This window comes from Anser anser (genome assembly GCF_964211835.1).
Source record: "Anser anser genome assembly, chromosome: 1".
NCBI lineage: Eukaryota > Metazoa > Chordata > Aves > Anseriformes > Anatidae > Anser > Anser anser.
The window spans coordinates 60,901,007-60,926,474 of record NC_139720.1 but is presented as its reverse complement, the minus strand read 5'-3'; the positions used below and the strand labels follow the sequence as shown (position 1 = coordinate 60,926,474).

Sequence of the window (25,468 nt, the reverse complement as noted above, 5' to 3'; positions counted from 1 at the left end):
CACCAACAACGTATGGAAATTCTTACTGCATTACTGACAGCTCCATACAATTAAAAACTTCAGACATGTGGCTTAAATAGGTACTGTGCTCTTACTTCAGGCAGCCAGGACACACGGGAAAAATATCTTCAGGCACTGTCTTCACACACTAGAATTTGAAAGCTCCATTTGGTTGCTATGTGGAAACTGGAAAAATAATGACAAGCTGTACTACTCAATTAACCTTCCTTCTGGTAAATGGATTATATTCTTTGACACAGTTCACAACTCTGTATGAGCAAGGTCTTGAAGACAGAACAACAGAATAGCTCTGAAAGTTTGAGGACATTTTGTCTGGATCACTCTGTTTTCTCTGTGCATTACATCAGTTGCCAAAAACTAAAATTTGAGTTTTATACAGACAGGTCTCCTGTAACACTGTACGCAGATGCTGAGATACTGAAAAAATATCCAAATTTGCAATTAAAATCATGTTCAATAGGCAGATGATTTTCAGGAAAAATTTGTCAGTGTACAAGGGAACTTTTGCAATGAACTCAATGTGTCAAGTGCTTTCCACACCAAACCGCCCTACTCCATTATCCATGTACCAGCTGAAATAAGAAAAGCTTCTAGAAGCAGCATACATTTTCATGTATGTAGTATCCCTACACAGAACTTAACACTAAGCACACGGCTTTAAATGAACTGTTGAAAAGATCCTCTTCTCGCTGTTGAAGGACTGAAGGGTTTGAAATCCACTTGTCATTTTTCAGAAATGTTAGCAGATTTAGGAATACTATAGAAAAGGTGCTTATCTGTAGTTGGGATCCTTACAGATAAGCTGTAATGCTCTGGAAACGTATATTACCCACTTACCAATACCATTAAGGATCAGAATTGCACAGATGCTGATAATATACCAATATACCAGCCATTCCTGTACGAGATAACACACCTCACTACTTATAAGAGAAACAATAGTGGACGCAGTGATGCAAAATCTTATATACATTTTACCAGGAAAAAATTAAGAGATTTAAGAGACACACCGAAGATGCAACACTAAGTGGTAAAGCCAAGTCATTACTTAGTGTTTTTTTTTTTTTTTTTTAAATCACACAGATATAAATAAGCTTTTCCATGATGATTTCTCTCCAGTTCAAACTGATGCTTCAGAATTCAGGGCTGTAAGTACAAGCACCTTACACAACCGCTTCTCAACAACACGAGTGAGCCAGCAGGAAGTAAACAGACCTCATGGGAAAAGCCATTTGCCTGGCATCCCCCCAGAAAAGTCTTCTCAATTAGCAAACGTGGCAAGAAGAACAGAAACCTCAAGGGAGAGTTTTTATTTCATCAAGTCCTTCCAAAGAAAACAGCAGACTCCCAATTTTAGTTCACTCTACTGTATCAACCCACAAACTACGTGGTCAAACATAATTTAAAGGCCCTGGCTAAAATAAAAGCCTTTCTTACACAGCTGCATGGCTTATCAGCCTGCCGTCGTCTCTCTAAGCATTATAAACATCACTTGGGATGCTGTGTATGGTTTGTAAGGAAATTATATGTCCTCAGACATAAACTCCCTCTGTGGATTTTAAGAGAAGGGACAGCTACCATTTATATTGCCCTCCCACTCCTTCTGTTAATAGGCAAGAATAAATGTAGGTGACCGCTAAGTTTATGATATGCGGCTTTGTAAATGACAATATAACTACTTTTGAGCAACCTTTCTGGTTCCTTCGGGATTAAGTTGTTTATAACAACTTTCACAGTTTAAAAATACCTTGCATAGTGTCTTTATCTCTGGCACATCTTCTCTATTGCTTGGACACAGTATTTGGAAGTTATTTGCCTTCCCCCCTTCTCAGGTACCACAACTTTTCTTTGCTAACTTCAACTATGCATAAGCAGTCTCACAATAGCATAGGGAAACCACGTATAACCAAAAATAATGCATGTAATACTGCTGTGGATATCATTCTGGAATACACTATAAATCATGATATCATTCCTTCCAGATACCTCTCCCTGGAAATTCCTACACAGCATCACTCAGCAAGATCTGGGTGTTACACATGCATATATGCTACCTATCTAAGATAAACATGTTTCCTAGACTTAAATGTCTACCCCAAAGTTGTAGATTATCAAAAACGTTTAATTGAATGACCTCAAGCAAATACCCACCAGTTATGGCAATCTGAGGAACCACGGCAGCTCAGCAGCTTAAGAATGGAGTGGAGAACTGCTAAACAGTTACACACTGGTTCATTTTAAGCTGCAAGGCCAAGACACAGCAGCTTTCACTAGACACAGCTTCTTATCTTGGGGGATCTTAAATTCACAGGTCTCAAAACAGGTTTTTAATTGACAAATTTCCTTCCAGGTTTTTACTACTTCACGTCAAGCATTTATACTACCAAAATGCATGTGTAACTGTATCTTTAATAGGTGTCACGTATTTATAGATATTGCATACATACATGTATATATAACCGCGTGTGTATGGGTGTTTGGCTTAAGATCAGTATGAGAAAGAAGTGTGACATGCTTCATGCAATACTTACATACTCCCATGCAATTCTTAAATTCAGTGATAAATATTTAGATCAGAGAAACATGAGAAAAACAGCTACAGACCACCCTGAGTTCACAAAGACACAGTAGTCTGAGACACAGCTACTTCTCATTCATTTCTACTAGATTCCACTCAGCCTCCTGACAACTGGTATATTAACGCTTCTTCAATTCGCCTTGGTTTCACGGATGCACACACACGTGCTCACAGAGAAACTAAAACAATTTCATTCACAAAACTCTTACCCAGCAGTACAAGTAACTCCGATTGTTCACAAACTGAATATGAATATGTACAGTACAGACCAAATCGAGAAATACAACGTTTGCAAATGGTTGCTAATCCCCAAGAAAGCTAAAAGGACAAGACTCCCTTCCCTTCCACCAAAAGCAGCCAGGCACTTTAAAGATAAATCTCATGAGATGTGTCACTACAAACACTTTTACCCTCTTCCCTAAATACAACAGCACTAACACGTAACCTTTTTGTGGAGTTGGGTGTTCCTGGCAGCAGACACAAGCATAAGCCTCCCAAAACATTGAGTTCCCTGTAATCAACCAGCATTTCTATCTTGGACCTGCTACCTAATTCCCTTGTACAGATGGACTAAACACACTGATCTGTGAAAAAGTTAATGGAGTTCTAATCTTAGAGGCCCCCAAATAATTTCTGCAGAACTAAGTCACATCTTGCCTGACTGTGACAGTCCTGTGAAGAGCACTGTGTACACAGTGCTAACCCACCTGAAACAATTTAAGTGGATTTTCAAAGCCTTTAGCTAGGCTCCTAAACACAGCTCTTAAATTCATCTACCTATTTTCAACCTTTTTTCTTAAGCTGTCAGTAGGAATGAATTAAAAGCTTTAGAATGAACAAGGATTTACAGCAGCAGTGGGTGCAAGTATATTGCTTAACATCCTCTAAACATGGTCAGGAAAAAAGAGGTCAATGAGTTAACCGCATTTGCCAACAGTAATTCAGAACAGTTATAACTAAAAACCAACGTTGAGGTGTAGTAGAAGGCTCTCCTGACACCAGGGGCTTCCACCATGATGTGTTAGGTGACATTCAAGATTGATAGATATGAAGTATAGAAAGGAGGAAAAACAACCCTAACTACAAAAACGATAAGCTTTAAATTAGCTACCACTACGCCGGAAAAGAGATTGTGAAGTATCATCCACTATGATTTCAAAATGTCAACTCAGTGCTCAGCAGAAATTAATGAGACAAAACAAAATACTAAAAGGTCACTGGGAAACCTATAGGGACCAAGCACAGAAATATGTTATGCCACACTATAGGCAAACTGTGTTCTCATCTTAAATGCTGCATGCAGTTATAACTACCGCTCCCCCAAAAAGAAGAGAAATTGAGGTGTCACAGAGAAGATTAAGGATGAAGCGCAGACACAGACAGGCTCCCTTATAAAATTCTTCAGAATGGAGGAAAGGCAACCAAGGCAAGACTGAGAATGAGATTTCTGAAGTCATGAGTGGGGAAGACGCAATGAGTTTAAACAACAGTTATGATATTTCAAAATAAAGGGTTTTAAAAAAATCTGAAGTTGACCAGCATAAGTTTAAGAAGAGCAAACCTGAAGTATTCCCACCCCCCCCCCCAACTAAACATGATTCAATCGTGGATCTCACTGCCATGGCTTGTTAGACTTCATAGAGCATAACCAGATAAAACAAATAGACAAATACCCAGAAAACGCTATGTTCACACTACATTCAGTTGTGGGAAATTAGAAGTAAGTCATGACTGAAATGACTACTAGAAGCTTGCACAGTTTCCTTAGCTCTGAGTAACCACAGGGTTAAAGTGACCTTTGCTGCAGAACAGCAGACAAAGGAACAGAGCAGAAGTAAATTTCATTATCTGTGATGTGGATAAGGCTCACAAAACAATGCCAAACATGAAAGTTTTTAGGTTCATTGTTGAAACAGGTAGTGTTTTTTAAATTGTCCACTATGGCAACTTAATTTCATTCTCAATGTGTGGAAACAAAGTTTTGCTGGCATAGCATTTTGAAATTTGCTGAAATTATTTTGATCCTTTAAAACCACAGGAATATAAATCCCTGAACAAACTGAAATCACTACCTCACTGTAAGAAGTTTTCTGTCAACTGATGGATGTTACCTTTCTCCTCATGTGATCAAGCAAGGTCTGAGAACTCTTGCTGACGTATTTTACCTAAACACTTGCTGGAAAACTTGTCCCACAACTTCCATGACAGTGCCAGTCATTTCAACATGGTAAACCTTTATATGGTCTGATATATACTCCATGAATTTGCATGACTTCAGAACATGCTGTTCTATGTGACATATCGCAACAGGAGTTACAGCCCTCACTTCAGAGGAAAAAGACACAAAGTTTAAGTCACAGATGCAAAGCATACCTTTAAAGATCCATCATCAGTTCTAACTGACAATCAAGTTATTTATCTTTCATTTCGGGAGAAATGTAAGGCACCAGGACTTGTCTTGGTTTCTTCTACACTGGCAGTCCTTCACATCAGTCTTTTTGTCAGGCAGATCAATGCACATTAAAGTATTTTGATGTTGGGAGTCGAGCTTTTGAATAATTTTACTGAAATACATTACTATGTACAGTACTGGAGACTTTCATTGACTTCGGTTTAAAGGAGGATGGTTTCCTAAACATGCTCTTTTTGAAGACCATATTTTCGTTTTGTTCTCTTTTGTTGCTCTTTTTGTTCTAGTTGCATCTTTATCTGCCATGCCCTTTTCAAGTCTGCCTTTTCCTCCTCTAAGCTCTCAGAGCACAGCCCTGTTCAATCACACCATCAGACATGTTTCTCCACCCACTTCTCAGATTCTTACAGTTTCCACATTTTCTGCCAACTGTGAATAAAAAAGGGCATCATCAATAAAAGAAAAAAAACATTTTAAGTTAGAAAAAGCCATTAAATAGTTATCTCATTTCCACTCAGTTGGTCTTTCTCCCACCCATTGCTTTTCTTGGTCAAACACTGCACTGAGCTTGAAGCCATGTAAAAACATCCTGAGGAGCCCTCAGGTGTCATTATGGCAAGATTTTCAATCTTTACTTCACAGTTTCCTGGGGAGGCCATATATTGGTTCTAAAACATCCACAGAAGGAAATCCAGAAGGGAAAAACCTATCAGCAAGTTTTACTGGCTATTAAGCACCTACAAGTAAAAAAAGATTAATAGCTCTGCTGCATACAGCTTGTAGAGCAAGATATCCAACAAGCATTTCTGAACATGGCAGAAATTCCAGGGGAAAAACCAAAGTGAACAAACAAAGTAGTTCAGCTAGCCAAAAGTAAGGGAGCTCAGCCCAATGGGTCCAGTTCAGACGATGCCATCTTCACCACAGCAGGTACGAGATCAATAGGATCTCCTTGGAATAACACGGGCAAAAATCTGTGCCAGCATTTCACTCAGCAGAGAGCAGCCCTTAAAGGTCCCAGCCAGAAACTGCACAAACACAACTGCTGAGGTATTGCTGTCCACCTCTCTCTCTCCCATCACAATTTGAAATAAAAAAGTGTTCCAGTTAAATTGTTAATATAGCAAGGAAGTGAGCAAGAACCTCTAAAATGGCTGTGGATATCAGCTTCTATAGTACTGCACTGAATTATTAAGAAGTTTCCATTGCTACCCAAGTGTCAGTTTAACTCCAGCTGCTTCACTAACTCCTTGCACACTACCAACAGTTGCCAGTGTGCAAAAAATGCTTGAGAGGAGCCCCACCACAAGTAATACCGGCCAGTGCCATCTGAGCTTTGGCACGATGAGCACACCAAAAAAATAATTCTATTATACCACCCAATATTCCAAGCAGATTAAACCTGTAGCGTAATGGAGTCAATAGGGGAAGAAAGAGGTCTCTATGACTCTTCCTCTGGTCCTTTTTCTCTGGTCCTCTCCTAACTTTATTTCCAGAGCTCCGTTAATTGTGGTGGCACATATTTCTGGGGATGCGCATGCAGTACAGGAGTTGAACCTGTGATTTCTTCCCCTTCCCTTGCCTTTCCATGAGAATTCAAATTATTGTTTTTAAGTTGCTCTACAGTTAGTTACTCTTCAATGTTAAATACCTTATATCAAACTCAAAGACTCGTGCCTACCGTGTCTACTTCCACTTAGCAGAATTCATTCTTACCTAGCCCAAAAGCCCTTCCACTACAGAATTTGTATTTTCCAAAACGCAGACAAGAATCAAGTCCCACCTCCACTGTTTCTAGAACGTGTTAATGAGACTTTTTTTTTGACATTTTCACCTGGAAGCACATTTTCCAAAGTTTCAGAGTAGGATGCTTTCTGAACCATCCCCAACTGGACGATATCCTTCCTGAATGGTTGACCTGAATAGTAGGTACCTGACAACAGACACTACATAGTTAAAAGAGAATCTCTGCTTTCATTCATATATTTAATGATTCCCAGCCGCACCACTGCACAGTGAGCACAGCAAATTCTTCCTCTTCCTGATGCATCTCCCTGCTGCCCAAAGTCAGTTTTCCACAATAGTTTTTACCATGATATCAGTACAGCCGTCACTCTTACATCTAGATGAACCAACTTAACCTCTAAACTTAATTTGTAATAAATAAGTAAATGTTAAATAGAATTTTGGTAGGAAGCTTCATATTAATGAACAAAATCCAGTACACTGTATTAGTGCCTGTTCTAGGGCATCTTTAAACAAATGAGTTTAATTAGTTTCTTAATCTAAAGCAGATACCTAATCACAACAGATACCTTCGCGGTGTACACTTTTAATAACTCAGCTCCCACAGGCACATTACTCCCAATTCCCAACAACACGTCTGCAATTCAGAAAGTCACTTCACATCTCTTTCACTCTGTCAGACAAAGCAACATCTCTGGCACATTTAGAACACCCTAAACACCTCAAGTTCACCAGGTAGTACAGCATATTTATTATGCATTGGTCTGTTTGTTGTTTTTTTTGTGATAGTTCATAACAAAATCGTAATAATGCCATTCAAATAACTGCACAGAATACTGCCTGTAAGATTATTAACGCTACCTAAGGATTAATCTAGAAGTAAAATATATATACAGTATCTGGTGAAACTGCAACAGTAGACCTTTCCATAACCATAAAATGAGAGGTTACAACTTGAATATTAAATAGGTGGTTCATAAAGCTGGTTTAAAAAAAAAAATCAATATAAGTGTAAAAGTTAAAATCTAAAAACTGAATGATCCCCACAGGAGAAGAAAAAGAGTACATGCTCAGCAATACTTTTCATATTATCAAAACCCCAGTCTTAGTAAGTGAAAAGTATGTGTGATAGCTTTCATTAAACATATTAACACTTGTTTCTCATGACAAATACGAAGTATGATAGTACCACCAAACACCTGCATGAAATTTCTTCCCTTTCTCCCACACCATTTTGTTCTGTTCAGGGAATGAAATCAACTAACTAAGGATTTAAAGGGAAAAAGTCCTCCTTCCTTTGTTATTAGAGCCCTAAAATCCCCCAAGCTACCACTAAATATGCTTACTATTCTTGACCCCACTGTAATGCCAAGATTCAAGCATAGTCCACTTCTCCTCTAGTATGTTAAGCCAACCAACCAAGTCTCATTTCCTCTCTTCCCCCTTCCCTCTTACCCCGTTCTGCTCCAGGTTTACAAAAGCAGAGCATTTTAACAACATTCTCCCATCTCCCATCCCCCCCACTCCTTCAAAAAGCAAACTTTGATTTCATTTCTAAGAAACAACATATAAGAAACAGATGTAATCATCAAGAGAAAGATCAAGTTCACTATAATAGACTAGACCTTTGCACAGAAGACAGCCAACTGAAAGCTTTTGGAAACTAAGAATGAAAATTGTGTCATTTCAAGCATTTCACAGGTAAATTACATCGCCTGGAATGTTAATCTCATCATAAACTTCAGTGTATGTAAAGTGAAGTAAACACTTTTGCATTTAACTGAGCAAAACTTATGCCCCTAGGATGCTAAGCCTCTAAAAAGTAGTCACTGGTTATCAAATGCTATTAATATGCTAACATTTGATCTTGTGGGTGCCATAAGCTGATGATATGGAGAAGAATTATGTTTCTCTGCCTGAAAGATCAGCACCTGTATGTATGACTCAAGTTTGGTGGAAACATTTACAAAAGGATAAGATAATGATACTATTTTTCTATCAAACATACCTACTTTTTGTCTGAGAAATCTCAGAACATCTTTAGTTTCATGCCTGCTCTACAGAAATCAGAGTAATTGATGAAATGAAGTTCACTGTATCAAGCTCGTGCCACAGTTTTCCTTACAGAGAGGCACAAACTTTCACACGAGTACTTACATCTTTCTGAGATGCAAGTCACATACCAATATTCCCATAACACAGCTAGGAGAACGTGCAGGAGCAAAGAAAAAATGAGTAGATGAAAGTGTGAATACTCAGTAGGGCATCACTTCACAGCAAAGAGCGTAGGAGGTGCTTTCTGTAGTGGAGGTACTACTAAAGTCCACCTAAAACATCCATATATATATAAATACATATACATATTTGTGTTTGTTTTTGTTTTAATATGAAAAACTAATGAAACCTGGCATTCCAATACCTGTAGTTTTCTTTAAAAAGTCAGCAAATTGAGACTTGTGTAGTGCGCCATTTAAAGGCCATGAGCCGGCTGGGCTCTTTTTTTTCCCCCTCCTCCTTTCCCTGCCAGAGATTAGGAAACTGAAAACTTGTCAGTCCCAAATCTGGTTTGTATAAATCAAGCCTAATTAGAGCCCGAGTCTGTTGCAGTCAGCATCATGGAAGATCTTCGCGTGTCCATTACTCTCAGTATCTCAAAGACCACTGTACTGCCAGACAGGACTAGACAGAGAAATACACCTATTGTTGATCTTCAAATAATTATGGTAGAGAACCCAGGTAAACTAACAGTGTGAATAAACTTAAGTATGAATAAGATTGTATTGAAATACATACTTGTGGAAGTTTTTCCTGCATCAGTTCTTTGTGGCAATGCCAAAATCCACTACTGAAGCTAACAATGCAAAGCCACAAAAGGTCTAAAATTTTTACACCATTATGGAGGGATCTATTGGGAAACATGTTTTTCAATGAGAATTTATTCCTGCGAAAAGTCATCCTACATTTTAAGTACCACTGAGTACTGTCACATCGATTAGTTGTGTTCAGATTTTTTTTATATTCCACCCCAGAGATGTTTTAGAATTTTTAATGCTTCACATCCACATGATACTTAAATCATAATTAAAGAAACCACATGGGCGATACTTCCAGCTCCATATAAGACTAGAAGAACAGTCTCTCAAAAGTGACCTGCAATACGCACAGCCTCAAATGACTGACTTTTATTAGCTTCTCTCTGATGAGGCTTCCTCTCCCCAAGATACTGTTCCATCATTAAGAAAACACACAGAAATAACACTGAGTTCAGTATAATTTGGCTTTTAAAAGTTTACCAAAACAAAAATAAAAATGTACCCATTTACTTTGTAATAAGAAACATGCTGTCTTGTATTTTTTTTTTTCCAAAAATATTTCAGTGTTCTTTTCTGCTCCTGATCCTTCACACCACCACAGCATTCAGGGAGACTCCTGCATCTTCTAGTGTAAAATGAATTTGTTTGCCTCTGCTCAGCATCCCCCGAAACAGGGCTGAGTGACACTGATGGGCTACCATGCTGTTTGTTGATTCCTCTACTGGTTCTTATGCTCTGAAAGGCAATAAAACAGGCCCTACATTGTTCGTTTAACTCTTCCGCTAACAGGAAAAATGCCAGCAGCACCAGCAGCCAGCAAGTTCACACTCAAAAAAAAAAACTTTGGAAAACTCTGCTGGAATTGATGAATGTGCTCGCTACGAAATATTTTGTCTTCAGTACTGACAAACAGCATTTTCAAACTGTGTCTCACACATGGTAATGTTCAATCGGGCAAGAAAACAAATGTTTTCACTGCCTAGTTAACGCTGAAGCCCACAGACCGGAATCTCATTCACCGTAAGCAGCAGCAACTCTCCAGCAGGTAGGCAGCACAGCAGATCACAGAAACTTCATAAGCTGGTTGCAGGCAGGTGCTGACATGTACCATCTCACAGTGTGCCACGCAAACTTGAACTCCCAAAGTTTTCCTGGACACCACTGCTTGCCAAACTAAGACCTGAGACATTTGCTGCCTCGCAGACCAGCACACCTTGCTCGACTGGCACACACTTACAGTAAGGGCCTGACCTGCACATGCAGTAACATGGACGTACCTACATCCAAGGTCCACACAACGTGTTTTTCTACTGCGTATAGCAGAGACGTGAGAGCACCAAAAATACAATAGCGAGAGGCTGAGCTGGTGCCCCTGCCCCACAGAGCCCCTTAGGAGGCCAAGGGCTGCCAGGCAGGGCCGGGCCCAGGGCTGCGTGGGGAGAGGCTGCAAAATGGCAGCCAGGAAAGGAACCAAAGCACTCGCACAGGGGCTGACCAGTAAGTAGGTCTGGTGCTAGGGAAAGTGCCACAGCTGGCTCTAAAATGGAAAGCATCAATTTTGAAGAAGAACGCATGGTCCTACTAAAATACATCAGCAAAACGAGTACCTCTCTGGACTCGTCAGCTATAAAAGTAAAAATTCGTTATCTAGATGAATTAGGGAGCTTGAACTTTCAATACATAATATGACTAAGGACCAAGAAGACATTTTAACTCAATCATTTATATAATATTTCTTTAAAAATAACTCTGTACTCTCAGAGTTGAAACAACTACTTAAAAATACAGAGATCCGCCTTCCTTCCAGAAGATGAAACAACCACAAAAAGCAACATAGTCCTATAAAAATTACTAGTAAGTGATTGTGTTGAAATGCAAATGGAGTTGGTGTTAAAATGAAGGTTTCCCAATAGCAGAGGCTATTTAAGAGCAAACAAGTTCTAATGCAGTTGCTCCTTAAATTAATTTTGGAGTCAAGTAGAGCCGAGGTGCCATTCCGCCAGTGGCAGCTGTGCTTCAGAAGGTTCCTGACCTTCCCTTACATGCCCAGATGCTCATTTCTGTCTCCAGAGGTGCCTTTTCAGTTGTTTGCATGACTCTGTTCCACACAGGGTTTCCAAGAACTATCCCATTTACAGGGGAGAAAGAAAAACAAAACACTAAAAATATTCCAATGAAGTACTGTTTTAAAAACGCAGCACATATTATAGCCATCCAAAAAGCTGAAATGACAAGCTAAGAGAATTAACAGCAACATCTTAAATTGGATTTTCCTGTGCATGGTATAATAACATAGAACCACAGCTTCTTGAGAGGGAAAATCATTCGTGTCTGGCAAGAGACAGCGCTCCTTTCTTCCTCCTCTCTCTTTTTCCAAGTCCTCCCTTCCCCACCCATGTCTAATGAGTTCTGCTCTCCTCCTTAAGAGCTTGGAAGAAGTACACAGAGCACAAAACCAACAAAAGCTGGAATTATTACTTTTTTTCCCCCCTGTTTTTTCAGTAGAAGGCAAGATGGAACTCCCTATGACGTTCACTCCAAGACAGCAACTGAGACAAAGACGACAGAATTTATGGGGAAAAAATAAAGTGTACATTGAGGAAAGTAGGGAAGGGAATGTTGACACATTTGTTAAAAAATAATGAAAAATCCCATAAACGATTTTCTTCCAAGATGGAGAAAAAATGGAAGAAAACGATTTAAAGGCTACTATACTGGACAAAAAAACAATAAAGTTAACGTATTTGTGAAGCAAAACCTCTTGGTCGTGTGCCTCTATTCGAACAGTTAGGTATTATGACAATTCAACACTCCAGGCAAACAACATAAAACACTGCCATGAAGTGAGGCTGAGCAGCTTTTTACTCTATTACTGTTGTGTTTTCTGACTTGATTTACTTAATACCTACTATAATGTGTAAAAACAGAGGAAAATCTGATGGTTTTACTAATTTAAAATAGAAATTGATCGCTTCACAAACAGCCCAATTACCCAAGCAGGATTTTTGTTTAGAAATTTGTCATTTTCCATAAACACTAACAGAGAATGCTATGAGGAGGTCTGGAACATTTTTTGCATGGAAAAGAGGCTACTGATAGGACTGTCAGGCTACATAATTACAAGCCAGGCTACTAATGCAAATACACAGCCACTGAATAATTGCTGTGTGAGCACAAGTGTTTAATGAAAAAAATCTTATACCTACCATGTTCTATGTCATCATCTTAAATACACTGATGCATGAAAAAAAATCCTGCATATTGAGAAAAAATGTTCCCCCAAAAGCCAACAAACGGGAGTTTAGTCATAATACATACAAGATTTCACTAGAGTAAATAACATAACCCATCCGTTTTGATTTGTCTCAGATATTCTTTCATAAAAGCAAGAAGCCAAAAAAAAAAGAAACAAGCGTTCTTTTTGAATACGTAGGTTTCCAACAGAACTTATTTCAATACTTTAGCAATAACAGAGCTGCAGTTTAAATGCTCTTTTGACCTGCAAACACAGGATAAAATTCTTCCCTCGACTTAACAGCTTCACCTTCAACCTATTTGAAGCAGCAAGGAATCCAATCCCAGAATTTAGAAAGGATGCAGTGATGTTAGTTTTCTCACATCTGCAGCAACAACTTGGGAAGGAAGCATCAATGAGTTCATGACCTTAAAAAATTTCCAGATAAGAACTAATCCAAAACTAGCCTGATAAAAATACTACAGGTTATAAACATCCTATAACCTGTAGTAAAAATACTGCAGGTTGTAAACATCCCATTGCCCACTATTCAAATTCTCTCTTTCTGTCAGACTATGTTCACGCTCCTTCACATCACAAGGAAAGAAACACATAATGTAGGCATTATAGTATTAGACTGGTATCAGATCACTGGATGATGTGGCTCAAAAGGTGAGCACAACATGAAAACAATTTGAGGCAGAGGTCCCACTTAAATTTTCAGAGTTCGCACAGCAAAACCACAAACTGTTTATTTTCGTGATTAAAGCATATATAAAAGGTTGAAGACCATCTCATTTGAAGTCCTCCCTCATCTCCCACAAATTAAAGAAGAAGAACAAGAAGACACAAAGAAAACCCCATGTACTAGTGCTTTACCAGTCCTGGATGCCTGAGCTTATGTGCGCATTCTACATCAACACCTGCTGTTTTGACTGCTTAAGACAAACTATGTTTAATATGACTTGTGCTTTTCACCTACGCCCTTCAAATAACTCAGTCCACAAGGACTGATCTTAAACACCCAGAAGAATTCCAAGAGCCATCATTTTAATTAGTTCATTACTTGTATTCTACGTGCACAATTCTCATTGGTTCTCACTCCCCCAAAACTAAAAGCAGCATATCTCAAAATTAAAAAACAGAAATAGGAGCTGAAGTATTCACTTAAATCAAAACATTTGTCTTCCTAAAGCACATTAACTCTTGCATCTACATTTGGAAGTACATTTTTCTGCTTTTAAAAATATCTAGAAAGTTACTTAGCATCAAGCGCACAAGTTTGATTTGACCTCTAAGGTTCATACTATTTAGGAATAAGGAAAAGTAATGCACAACATTTCTGAAGTATCTTATCTAAATGACACAGATGTTCGCACCGAACATAATACAACTGAAGGTTGCATTCTGTTCTTCAAGGATGCATTTTACTTCCAAATATAACATAATGCAGCCACTCTAAACTGCCAATGCAATCTCACACACAAGTAGCATGCTTTGGCTCATTCAGGAAATGCAAAAAAAAAAAAAAAAGTTATTTTCATGAATCTGAAAGAATCTCTTTAGCAGTAAGATTTCTAGAAGTATCTCCACCTGACCTCAATAATGACATTTACAGAAAGTAAACAGGAGTAGTAAATACTAAGGATTCATAAGATTTAATACTGCAGCACAGAAACTATGTTCAGTTTTGTTTCTACGTTAGTTTCTAATGCTCCCAGGATTTTAAGAAGATTATACTTTCAAGTGACACTGTCAACTTGGAATCCAGTCAATTTAAAAAGAAGCAAAATGGATTTACATTCATTTTGCATTCCTCAGCTATCCTAATCCTTCCGACAATTTTTACAGCTTGAAGAACCTGGCTGCGGTAGAAGCTAAGTAACTGCTCACAGAAGCAAACAAAGTAAACAGACAAATGCAATTTATTTTCTTTGAACTTCTGTGCTTGTACTAAGACTGGATAAAATATTTCATGATGAAAAGTTGATTATGATGATTTATATGTATTTTCTTTCCTACTAAGTTACTATAAAAAGCACATGCACTCAGGAAAGACAAAGGAAATTTTTTTTTTTAAGGGGGGGGGGGTGGGGGGGAACCTGTCCAGAGTGGAACAAATTACGTCTTTCAAAAAAATGGAACGTCAATGGCTGGAAGCCCAAATCTGTTTCATCTTTCAACATAAGGACAGGAAGTAAGGTCACTGACAGCTCCTAATTGAAACCATCTTCAAACCAGACTTCTGATCTAGATCAGGATTTTGTTCTGTGACATGCAATTTCTATCCCAATCTATCACACGAGTTAGTCCCAATTCAGCACTAGCTCCATCTCTAAACACAGGCATCCACTAGGAAAGTTACCTAACCAGAACCTGTCCAGCTGACACAACCGTCTTCCTTCTATTTGGAAAAGTAACCTGATGTTAACCCAGAGGATCTGCTACATAAATACTTGGAGCTTTGTTTTGAAATAACACTGAGCTAAATCACGCCTCATGGCTTTGTGGTTGAGGGCAGCGCTCCCCAAAATCCGCACGCATGTGGTGGAGTTCGTTTACAACAGAATTACAAACCACAGAAAAAGGTGGGACAGACTCAACATCTAATCTGGTTTACACCCAGCTGGAAGGGGCGCAAACAGTCTTTGCAGTATCAAACAGTTGCCAGTAGGTGAGGAGAACTTCTACAGGGAGGGCATCTACAAACTAGTTCCATACATTTTTGGTAGGGGAACAAACAAAAGCAGACCCTTCTTCTCACGTACAAAGTGATACCAGTTGGACTTTCTCGTTTGTTATGACAATGCTCAATAGGAAACACAGTCCCAAATGGCTTGAATTAAGAATAAATAAACTGGAAACAAAAATTGCAAATTCTATCAATACAGCTTAAGGAAAAATCTCTTTACCTGTGTAATCTACCTGCCCTACGTGACCATTTATTTTCAGATGCATTTACAGTTCTCAAGTGTGTCTTAGGCACCTGACAGTTTCCCACTCAGCTGTCCAGAATCTTTCCCTTCCCTACAGACATGGAAAAATCCTGAATTTTGCACCAAGTGAACAAGTTCCCAGCTTGCTCAACTGGGAAATTTCATAGAAACACCAAGAAAGTGCTTTGAGCATTAATACCGCCTCTCGTCTCTTCCCATCCGACTTATTAGATACATTCTTACTAACAATTCAGGTGATGAATAAAGCTCAAAGATGCAGAATCACAACCGCGCCATTTACTTGTACCTGTCCTCTCAGTCAAAATTTATGCAGCATTAGAAAATGCATAAAACTGAACTTGATCCTCCAGTAAAGCAGAGACTATTTCAAAAAAATTAAAAACCAAGAAATAGAGATGTTAATGGCCCTTCAGAAACCGTAACTGGGATTCACTTACACCTATTGTTTTCTGTTAATATTGCCCCTTGTTAAATACATTTTTCTTACTACTGTTTTCATAAAACGTACACTGCATACAGTAAATGCAGCACACAAGAGATATACTCACCTCTATTTTTTCCTTGCCACAGTGACTATCCTTAGTAATAAGGATTGCAAAAATATTCGTTGCTATAGGTACAAAAAGGAAACTTTACAAAACTGTTAGACCTAAAACCAATAATTCAAAAGCTCGAAGGGGTCATAACTAAGGCTGCCTACAAAAACTTGATTCGGCTTTTCTCTGCATAAACATTTTGACACAGTACTTAACTGCATGACTACAGGTCATTTCTTCACGTGAACAGCAGACCGGCCTTCAGCAATAAACAAATACGGTCACACATCTGCAGATATTATTTGTAGGATCTCTCAAAAACAGAGCTGCAAAACACTTCAAGAGGTCATCTAATCCATCCTTCCACACCACTGTGGAATCACCGGTGCAATCCACTTCTGTTATGTCATTATTTAATCCATTGCTGGAACTGCAAGAACAGATTATGTTACTGCTCCAAACCGTGTATTTCAGGGTTTTGTTACCCCTGCTGTTAGAAGGCCAGGCATTAGAAAACCCACATCTCCTTCACTGCCACATCCGCCTTTTGCTCCTTTTCTTACACAGCACAGTCATAAAGCACCGTTCATTGCGCTTGCCATTGTGTCCATCTTTTATATATTTAATACAGCCCTGCCCACCTATTTTTCATTCCAGACCAGGCAAACCCGTGCTGCCCCGACCTGATCCTCCGACAGCCAACGTCTCCCTGGCACGCCAGCAAGAGACAGGAGAGCGACTAACACAAGCTAACGAGAGCATGCTAGAGACCACATCCCATGTGCTCTCGCAGTCTAGCACCTCTGTCATCCTGCCGAATGACAATCTGCTGGGGATCCACCATCAGCACCACATCCCCTCCTGCAGACCTGCTGTACAGCCTACTCCTCGTCTTACATCCTCATCCTACAGCCATCCTGGACTTCAGCCCTTTCAGCGTGATACCGTCGTGTACTTTCCTTACTGAAAACTATCTGGATTTTCAGGCTCTTTTTTCACTGTTTCCAGCATTCACTCCACCCTCTACTCGTTGGTAATGATTAATGTCAATTTTGGCCTCTTACCTCTGTTTCATACCGCAAGACCAGACGCACTGCTCTGACCAGATGGCTAAAACCAAATCAAAATTATACACAGGAAATTCATAGAAGGGAAGCCTCTCTAAATCAGACAGGGGAATGTAAGAGGGCAAAAAGGATTAGAAAACAGTTCATGCATGAAACACAAGCAGGTAGGGGATGTAAGCTGGAATTGCTAAAAACTTAAACTGAGCAACAAGTACCAGCAACCATGTTTTTTTTTTTCTTAAAGACTTGATTTAAAATAATCAAAATCCTACTACACTTTAATACATCACAGTTCTTCCAACCTATACAGCTCGCCAACTCACACTAAAAAATGCTTTAATGCAGTAAATGTCAATAAATACCAGCACCTGTTGCTTTATTCTGCTTACAAGAAGTATTCCTTAAAATAGTTCTGAGAAATCCAGTTAGGCAGACTGGTTTATCATCCACAGGATCTTTATTGTTCTGAAGACAAAAGTCTTTCGCTTCCTGATGAACTTTGCTGTTGCGCTCACTGCTATTATATCTGAACATTTCGTAGTCATTTCTCATCTGATTTTCAAAGTATTTCTAAGAAATTAATTTTAGAAAAGGTCAAATACTGAATGCCAGACTTAAAGCATTACTGAATATTTAAAATTACACACACAACATCTATTCAACACCAGCTCCCCTTGACTTCTTTTGCAGCTGCAAGCACTCAGCATTTCTGCAACACAGATCCCACAGGTCTCACGTCCAGTAAATGAGGAACACACAGCTAGTGACCACCTGCGGGAAGCTTGCTTTAAGCAACTTGCTCACGTCACGCTGGAGCTCTGCAACAGCAACACAGGTCAACAGTCTAGGACAGCATTTCCCTACATTAACAGTGGGACCTTTATTCAAAAAGAAAAAAAAAAAAGCACAAGTCTCAAACAACTTCCCTGTTGCCTCCACCTCATTCATTCCACACCTTCAGACATCTGCTGCAAGAGCAGCAAGAGTCTTAGAGAAAAACTTCATTTGCTATCCAACACCCACTTCTCCCCAGAGCAGGATCGGTTTTGTACACTGAACATGATGAGGGTCCTGTCTGCACGTACAGATATTTGTATGCAGGTGTGTAAATTGTAGTACTATCTATATGGGTGTACACTTTGTAATCATGGGATTACTGTGCCCATAAGTTATAAGTTACGGGTACAGAAGGAGAAATTTAAAATTGCACAGGCTATTGTAGCTGCAGTATTTCCAACACTGATTTTTGCCTCTGCAGTCTTTGTATGCTGGTACAACTCTGCGTAGGAAGTTTTCCAGTTTTTAAAACAAACTCTGAAAAACAATTCTGTCACAGGGTGACAGATGCACTTTCATTAAAGATTCAAGGAGTAGCAGACTATCGCGCTCCTGGCTGAGAAAAGGAAAGCTAAAACTCTCTGAAGTCTTAGGTTCTCTGCCAAATTCTTGCAAAAGTGTCCCAGAGCAGCCGTTACACACTCCTCTGTACCTCAATTTCAAGATTGGTGCCTTCAGCTACATCTCTTCCACTTTTGTCCCAATCCTGTATCTTCACCACTTCTGACTCCTTTCAGTACCACTTGCCACTTTTGGAGTGGCTTGTTTTTCTCCTTTTTTTGAGCCAAGTTGATCTGTTTCCCAGCCTAATCACCCCATCACCAGGTTGCACTGATTGTTCCTTCCAGGAAGAACTTCTGTGTTGCAATTTCCTTCATACACAGACATATTTCCCACTCCTGCACCCCAGCCTTCTTGATCTGCCAGCTCCAGTCTCTCCTCCCCTCCTACTCCCACACCTCCCAGGCTTCTACACACATCTCAACCACCAGCAGAACAGACCAGAGAAGATCCAGAGATCTTTCTCTTACTACTACTGCTTATCTAAATACCACACTGGCTCCTCCTAAAAGACATCTCTCCTTTCCCCCCCCTTGGGTCTGATGCAACAAGATCACACACACACACCCCCTCCCAACACTGCACCATCAGACAGATGTCCAAGTTCCCCAAAGAACAGAATATACCTGAGTTTTAGCAGACAAAAAAAAAAAAGCATCATTTCTTCTGCAGCAATGCGTGCCTAAATTTGGTTGTTACAAGCTTTTGAAAAAAATCACTTTCAAAGCAGCAGCAGAGAGAACATCCCCTTCAGAGCCATCACAATATGCCAAAGTTTAACTGCATGCTCCAAAGCATAAGGGTATTAAAGTCGTGCAGAAAAGAAGCTGGCAGAACTCAAAGCAGAAACTATTGTTTTCCTCTTGCCTCAACATCAGAAGTAGCCGAACTCTTTCAACTGACATTTTGGGGAAAAAAACAAAAAAACACAACTTCAGCCCATAGCAAAATGCATAATTTATAGTAAGTTTGATTGGAATTGCTAAGTCTGTTCTCAACTGTGCAGCAAAACGGTAATACTTCTTACAAGCATCTTACAACAACTTATGGCTTTAGCTTAAGATAGCACAGTCAGCCCAGTCCACCATTTCACAGTATTTATTCTGTGCATTGCACGTGCAATTACACCGATGGCATCAGTGATGTGAGTCCTGGTGGTCAGTTGTATATCCTCCTCTCTCATGTACTAGGAAGAAGACACCACTAATCCACTGCTCTTATGGAAGGCTTTCCCTCAGCCTTCCAAAACAGGCATCTCCAATAACATCCATCAGCAGCTGAAAACACAGCACAAATGGGGGGTGGGAAATTGTTAATCACATTTCTTGCTGAGTTCATGTGCATTTGAAGGGATACGATGACATCGTATCATGCAACTGCAGAGTGCAGAAGCCACCGCACTGGTAAGGATGCCATGAAAGCACGATTCTTCTGCACTCGCCAGAAATAAAAGAAATTAAGCCTGCATTGTTCATAATGCTACCATGTGACTTGACTTTGGGGCTCCAAGACAAAATTAAAAAGACAACTTGTGCTACTTCCACAGGGGTTTTTTTTATTTTGTTTTTTTACTTACAGAGAGGTTCCCACGCCACACTGGGTTAATAACTCTCACGCAATTAGTGTTGTTCATACCATATGCCACACTGGTCAAGGCTGGAGACACACTCGGCAGTTAAGGACATCACCCGTAACAACTCTTACGCAATTAGCGTTATTCATACTGCACACCACAACAGGCAAGGCTGGAGGCACACTGGTATTTAAGGACTTCACCCATAAACAGATTTACTTTCAAGTGAAGGAAAGCCATGGCTCCCACAGCCAAAGTGGGACTGTGTTATTAAGAAGCCTGTTCTGCTTCGCTTCTCCTCCAAGTAACTCCCCCTGCAAACACACTCATTCTGAATTGAGAAACAAGATTTGGGTTGTCAGTCTGCCACTACCGCAGCCACCAGCTTCCCAAGACCTCTCGGAAGAGATCTGTGCTGCAGCAAGAAGCATGCTCTTTGATGTGTCCAGCGCCCAAAATCTATTACAGCAGGTAGGTCACAGCTGTTAAAGCCTACTTTGTTAGAAGCGTGCTCGTTTTCAAGTAACCAAGCCTGCCTGAGAAACCTAAGACCTCGCTCCGCGGAAGTGAGCTGCCACTCACAAAGCAGACACCGCCGCACAAAAAGCTGCACTGTCCACTAGCTTGTTTAGCATTCTGACTTCTTGAAAGAACATGCAAACAAAACACACATTTCCTCTGGCAAGGCTACAAGCGTAGCTTGTAGACACAAGGCTGACATAAATAAAGCAGGCACAGCACAGACAGCAGGCTTAAAGGGAATCCTCCAGCCATATGGGTCTGCTGCGAAAATGAACTGGAAGTAAGCTTGACAAGCTCAACCGGCCACTAGAGACACGGTGCCAGCTCAAGCATCTGTGACACCCTCATGCAATTAAGTTGAGCAAACAGTATCCTGCAACTGTCCCACGAGGCAGTTATATCTGATTCCTTGCCTGACCTCCACAACCTGTCTTCAGTCCTTGAGTCTCCGAGGAAACTCAGCGGAGACTTTTTAGTCTGGCACGCCGCTCCCCTCTCTCCCACAGAAGACAGTGCAGCAAAGCGAGATAGATCCTCCTGGTCGTCAACACTGGAGTTAGAGATTGTGCAATGAAGCAAAAAGGAAAAAACACAGCCCAGGCTTGGCGGTAAGACATTTGCAGAGCCTGCCCAAAGCTCTAGTTCAACAAGGTGCTCGAATACGTACGTACCTGCCTTCAGCACACTAGCAGCCTATCTGCATACTCAGAGTTCACCATCTGTTTAATTGTGGAAGCTGAAGCCCTGATTCAGCAACATGTGACTTCAGTGGGAGCTGGATCAGGCATTCCAAAATCCAAGTTGATTTATTACTTAATTTCCTTAAGTACCGATGCTCACTTTGCTATTTCAATGGCAGGCGAGCGTCCTTAATAGACGTTTCACTCTTCTGTTGTGTGCCTCTTCTCCGTAATTCTAAGCTGCAGGAGCTTGCTCTGTTACCGAACTGGTTAAAAGACCAACTGGCAGTGAGTAGCAAGTGATCCGCACCAAAAAGAAACGCTCAGGGAGTTGTAAGTCTATTGACCAGCATACATCACTTATACCTCATACTGCCGCTACGCCATCAAAACTTTCCAAGGCTAAAGAAGACTAGGATGCAGGTTGTGTCCTAATTTTGTGAAGATGATGGGCCCTACACAGACAAATCGGACTCCTGCCATGCTTTTAATAAGCATTTTATCCTAACTGAAAAAGCAACAAAACATATTTGTTCTCTGCAACCTATGGCCTTTAAACCTCTGCGATCAATGGACCATTTCTAACACATCTATGAAAAGCATCTTGTGAACGGCAAGTTCGGTCTTACTGTGCTAAAATTCATTACGTGTGATTGCATGTCCCTTGGAAAAAGAGAAAGTGGAGGGCTCACAAATCAGAACAGCTCGACGGCTCCTGCCCTAGCCCAAGGAGGAGAGCATGGATTTGGGAGGGATCCATTGTCTCCGTGTGCTCTCCTCCAGCAAACCAAACGCTGGCTGAATTACATCACATTACCGCCGCTGTTTTTCAGTTACACAAGAACTCACTACGTTCACACGAGTTTACAGAGATCCACTGCGACTTAAGTCGCAGAACTTCTAAGACCTATTCAGCATTAGGCAAACAATTAAACAAAAGCCTTCAGTGACTTACTACGAAACTCTAGATAAAAAAAAAAAAAAGCCCGGCTGTTCCATTAACCTCCAGGAGGCATAAAACCCACGCAAACCTCCACCTTACGGACGCACCACCACCTCCTGGTCTTCAAGCGGATGGCTTCCACGTACAAAGAGACTCCTGGAGATAGCTACAAGCCACCAACTCCCGCGCTGCATCCAGCCGATGACCCGCAGCACCTCCCGCGGCCCCGAAGCGCTGCCTTCCCCGCACAGCTAGCCAGCCGGCACCAGCACGCCAGCCGCTTTCTGAGGCAGAGGTGAAGCCCTAGACACGAAGACGGGCACGCTGAAGACGGGCACGCTTCCCAACGCTGCTCGAGGCTTCCCGCCACGTTCCCCCCAGCTCAGAGTCCCCGCTCCATGGCACGGCTGACGCAGGACCTCACGGCCCCTTGCTGCTATCTAGGTGTCGGTACGGGGGGGGTACGCCTTGTGCCTGGCACCCACCGAAAGGAAAACCCATGCTGGCAGCAGAAGCGTGCCCACGACGCGCCGGTTGTTGCATTTAAAGCAAACCCGGGGCTAAAGGCGAAGCACTGGGGGGGGGCACAACCAGCTCGGGGGCCAAGCCTCCCGCCTAACCGCGGCCGAACTGCGATGCCGGAGAGGAGAGGGGATAAAATAACAACAAAAGGGGCCGCCGATCCCTGGCGGTGCCCCCGCGCCTCCCGCGGGCCGGGCCGGGCCGGGCCGTGTGGGGCCGTGCAGGACGGTGCGGGGCGGCAGCACCGCGGCCCCCCACGCCCGCGGGTCCCCCCGCGGCGCCTCGGGACCCCCCCCCCCGAAGCCCCCCCGCGGCATCGGCGGCGCGCGTGTGCGCGCGTCCCCGCGCGGTGGCGGCGAACAATGCGCGTCCCCCCGCGCCGGGCGGGCATTGTTAGCGGCGGGGCGGCCCCCCCCCCCCGCACCTGCCACGTCCCCCCGCCCCGGCTTTGTTCCCCCCTCACCTACGGCGGGCGAGCCCCGCAGCGCCGGCACGGCGAGCAGCAGCGGCAGCAGGGCGGGCAGCGCCGCGGCCAAGCGCGGCGTCCGCTCCATGGCGCGGCGTCAGGTCATCGCGGCGCCCCGCGGGCACGGCGGGCTGCGCTGCTCTTCCTCCTCCTCCTCCTCCTCCTCCTCCTCCCGGGCGCATCCGGGTGGGAGGCGGCCCCCGGCCGCCCGCCCGCAGCCCTGCCCGAGCGCGCCCCCGCCGCAGGCCGCCCCGCCACCTGCGCGCGCCCCGCGCCGCCCGCCTCCGCGCGGGGGCGCGCCCGCCCCGCCCCGCCCCGCCGGCCGCGCGCGGGGAGCCGGGGGAGGAGCCTGGGCCGGGGGGAGGGGGCGGGGCCAGGCCGCGCCGCAGGCTCCGCCCCCCGGCGGGGGTCTCCTCTCACGGGGGCCGCTGTTAAAGTCGTGGAAATAGGGCGTTAGCGTTGCGTTTAGTTTGCTAAATAACGGAGGTTTGTGTGTCCTTAGGTATCAAACAGACGGTTTTTGAGTTAGTTGCCAGTCCCTGGAAACACAGCTCAGCTCAAAAAAGCACTCCTGGCTTCTACACCCTCATCCCCACCATTTCTTCAAGGCGCATGAGGCCCTTCCCTGCTGCCTCCTCTTTCCCTTTCCAACCTCTCTTGCATATCTACAGCCCAGGCTAAGCAACAGACACGAAAAGCCTTAGAAAAACAACAATAGCCTTAAAAAAACACTTCATTCCGGCATGCCTGCGTTGCGAGCAGTGGTATGCACCAGCGCTTGGCATGGAGCGTGCTGTTTCATGCTCTTTCTGTTTCCATTTTTTAAATTTATTTATTTTAGTAAGCTATCCCTCAGAAATATCAGCAAGAGAATAGGTTTCCGTCCATGCTTCAGATTCAGAACGAGCTTTGAAATACTTAATTTCCAAACATATTTCAGATGCCGCCCACCACCCCTTTGCTGAAGGATACCACATTACATGGCAGTGCCTCTAGCACCAGGCCACATAAGGCTGCCTGTAGGTAATTTGTTTCACCAAGACCCAGCCATGAAAGGTAACTTCCCAGATTAAAGTGTGAGACAACTTTTCTCACATTTCTGAGATGTTATCCGCAACGAAGTCCTCGGCAACTGCTAACTCATTCACTGCCTCAGCTAACAAGATTTCCTGCTCCAGTTTCTGGAGTTCAGTTCACAAAAATAATCTTCCCGTCTTCCCATCTCGTGTTTAGGTTCATGTCCCCCAGTTTCTGTGTCTACTAAGACCAAATCGGTGTTTACATTACCTCCCAGCTTCCTGGGCTAGTTTAGGAATTATCACATCTGATCGTGTGCTCACCATTCCCTTGCAATTTCACGCCTTCCACCAGACACCTCCAAATTCAACTCCCGTTGTTAAATAACAACCCAATTGAAAAAACAACTGTGAGACAGCTACCTGCTATGGTACAGTTCATCCTTTGTTTCGGTCTGCTGTTTCCCAGTAGGTAGGAAGAAATTTCGCTAGTCATATGTGATCCTCCATCCTGCGTCACTTCCCCTTTGTAACAGACCTTCACTGGAGCCATATGCTGCAACATTGTTTTGTGACTGTACCCCTACTCTCCTAAGTGGTAGCCTCAACTTGAGTATCTTCATGCTGTTGCCTGTTTTGGTTTCTTCATGTTATCACCTTGACCCCTTTTTGCAGTTCCCTTAGTCCCCCTATTTCCTGGAAAGCCTCATAATACCTGGCAATCTGACTGAGATTTAGGTCACCTGTTTCTCTTGATGAACCTGGCCAGGGGTTACCCACGTGTATTTGGCATCTTTGTGGCAGCTGACACCCAACAATTTTATCACTGACTGCTCTTTATGTAGCCTTCAGCTATTTCTTCAATATACTTCACATTGTTAACCAGAAAGTCCTGTTTTCCTGAGTACAACAGGAATCGTGACAAAGGACTTTGTTTACAGCTTCAAGCATGTCTGTTTCTACTTCTCTTTGTGCTTTCCTCAGG

General features: G+C 42.3%; 1 protein-coding gene and 1 long non-coding RNA gene across 9 annotated transcripts in view; one reads left to right on the top strand and one right to left on the bottom strand.

Annotated features, from left to right (window-relative positions):
• Positions 1-25,157, bottom strand: part of KIAA1549 — a 144,378-nt gene extending 119,221 nt beyond the window's left edge. For 2 of the 8 annotated variants that reach the window (XR_014587458.1, XM_083846393.1), the window contains exon 1: positions 24,907-25,157. Coding sequence is in view for 7 of the 8 variants with exons in the window: in XM_083846393.1 (XP_083702519.1) it covers positions 24,907-25,048 (142 nt within the window). In the remaining variant the exon portion in view is untranslated. Of the gene's footprint in view, positions 1-23,464; positions 23,717-24,906 lie in introns of those variants that run through there. The other 6 variants (XM_083846390.1, XM_083846389.1, XM_083846388.1 and 3 more) reach the window with 4 other exon arrangements.
• LOC310903357 lies at positions 13,175-13,652 on the top strand. Its single transcript, XR_014587478.1, has 2 exons — positions 13,175-13,288; positions 13,328-13,652. It is a non-coding gene; the product is annotated as an uncharacterized lncRNA (long non-coding RNA).
• Positions 25,158-25,468: the final 311 nt, after the last annotated feature.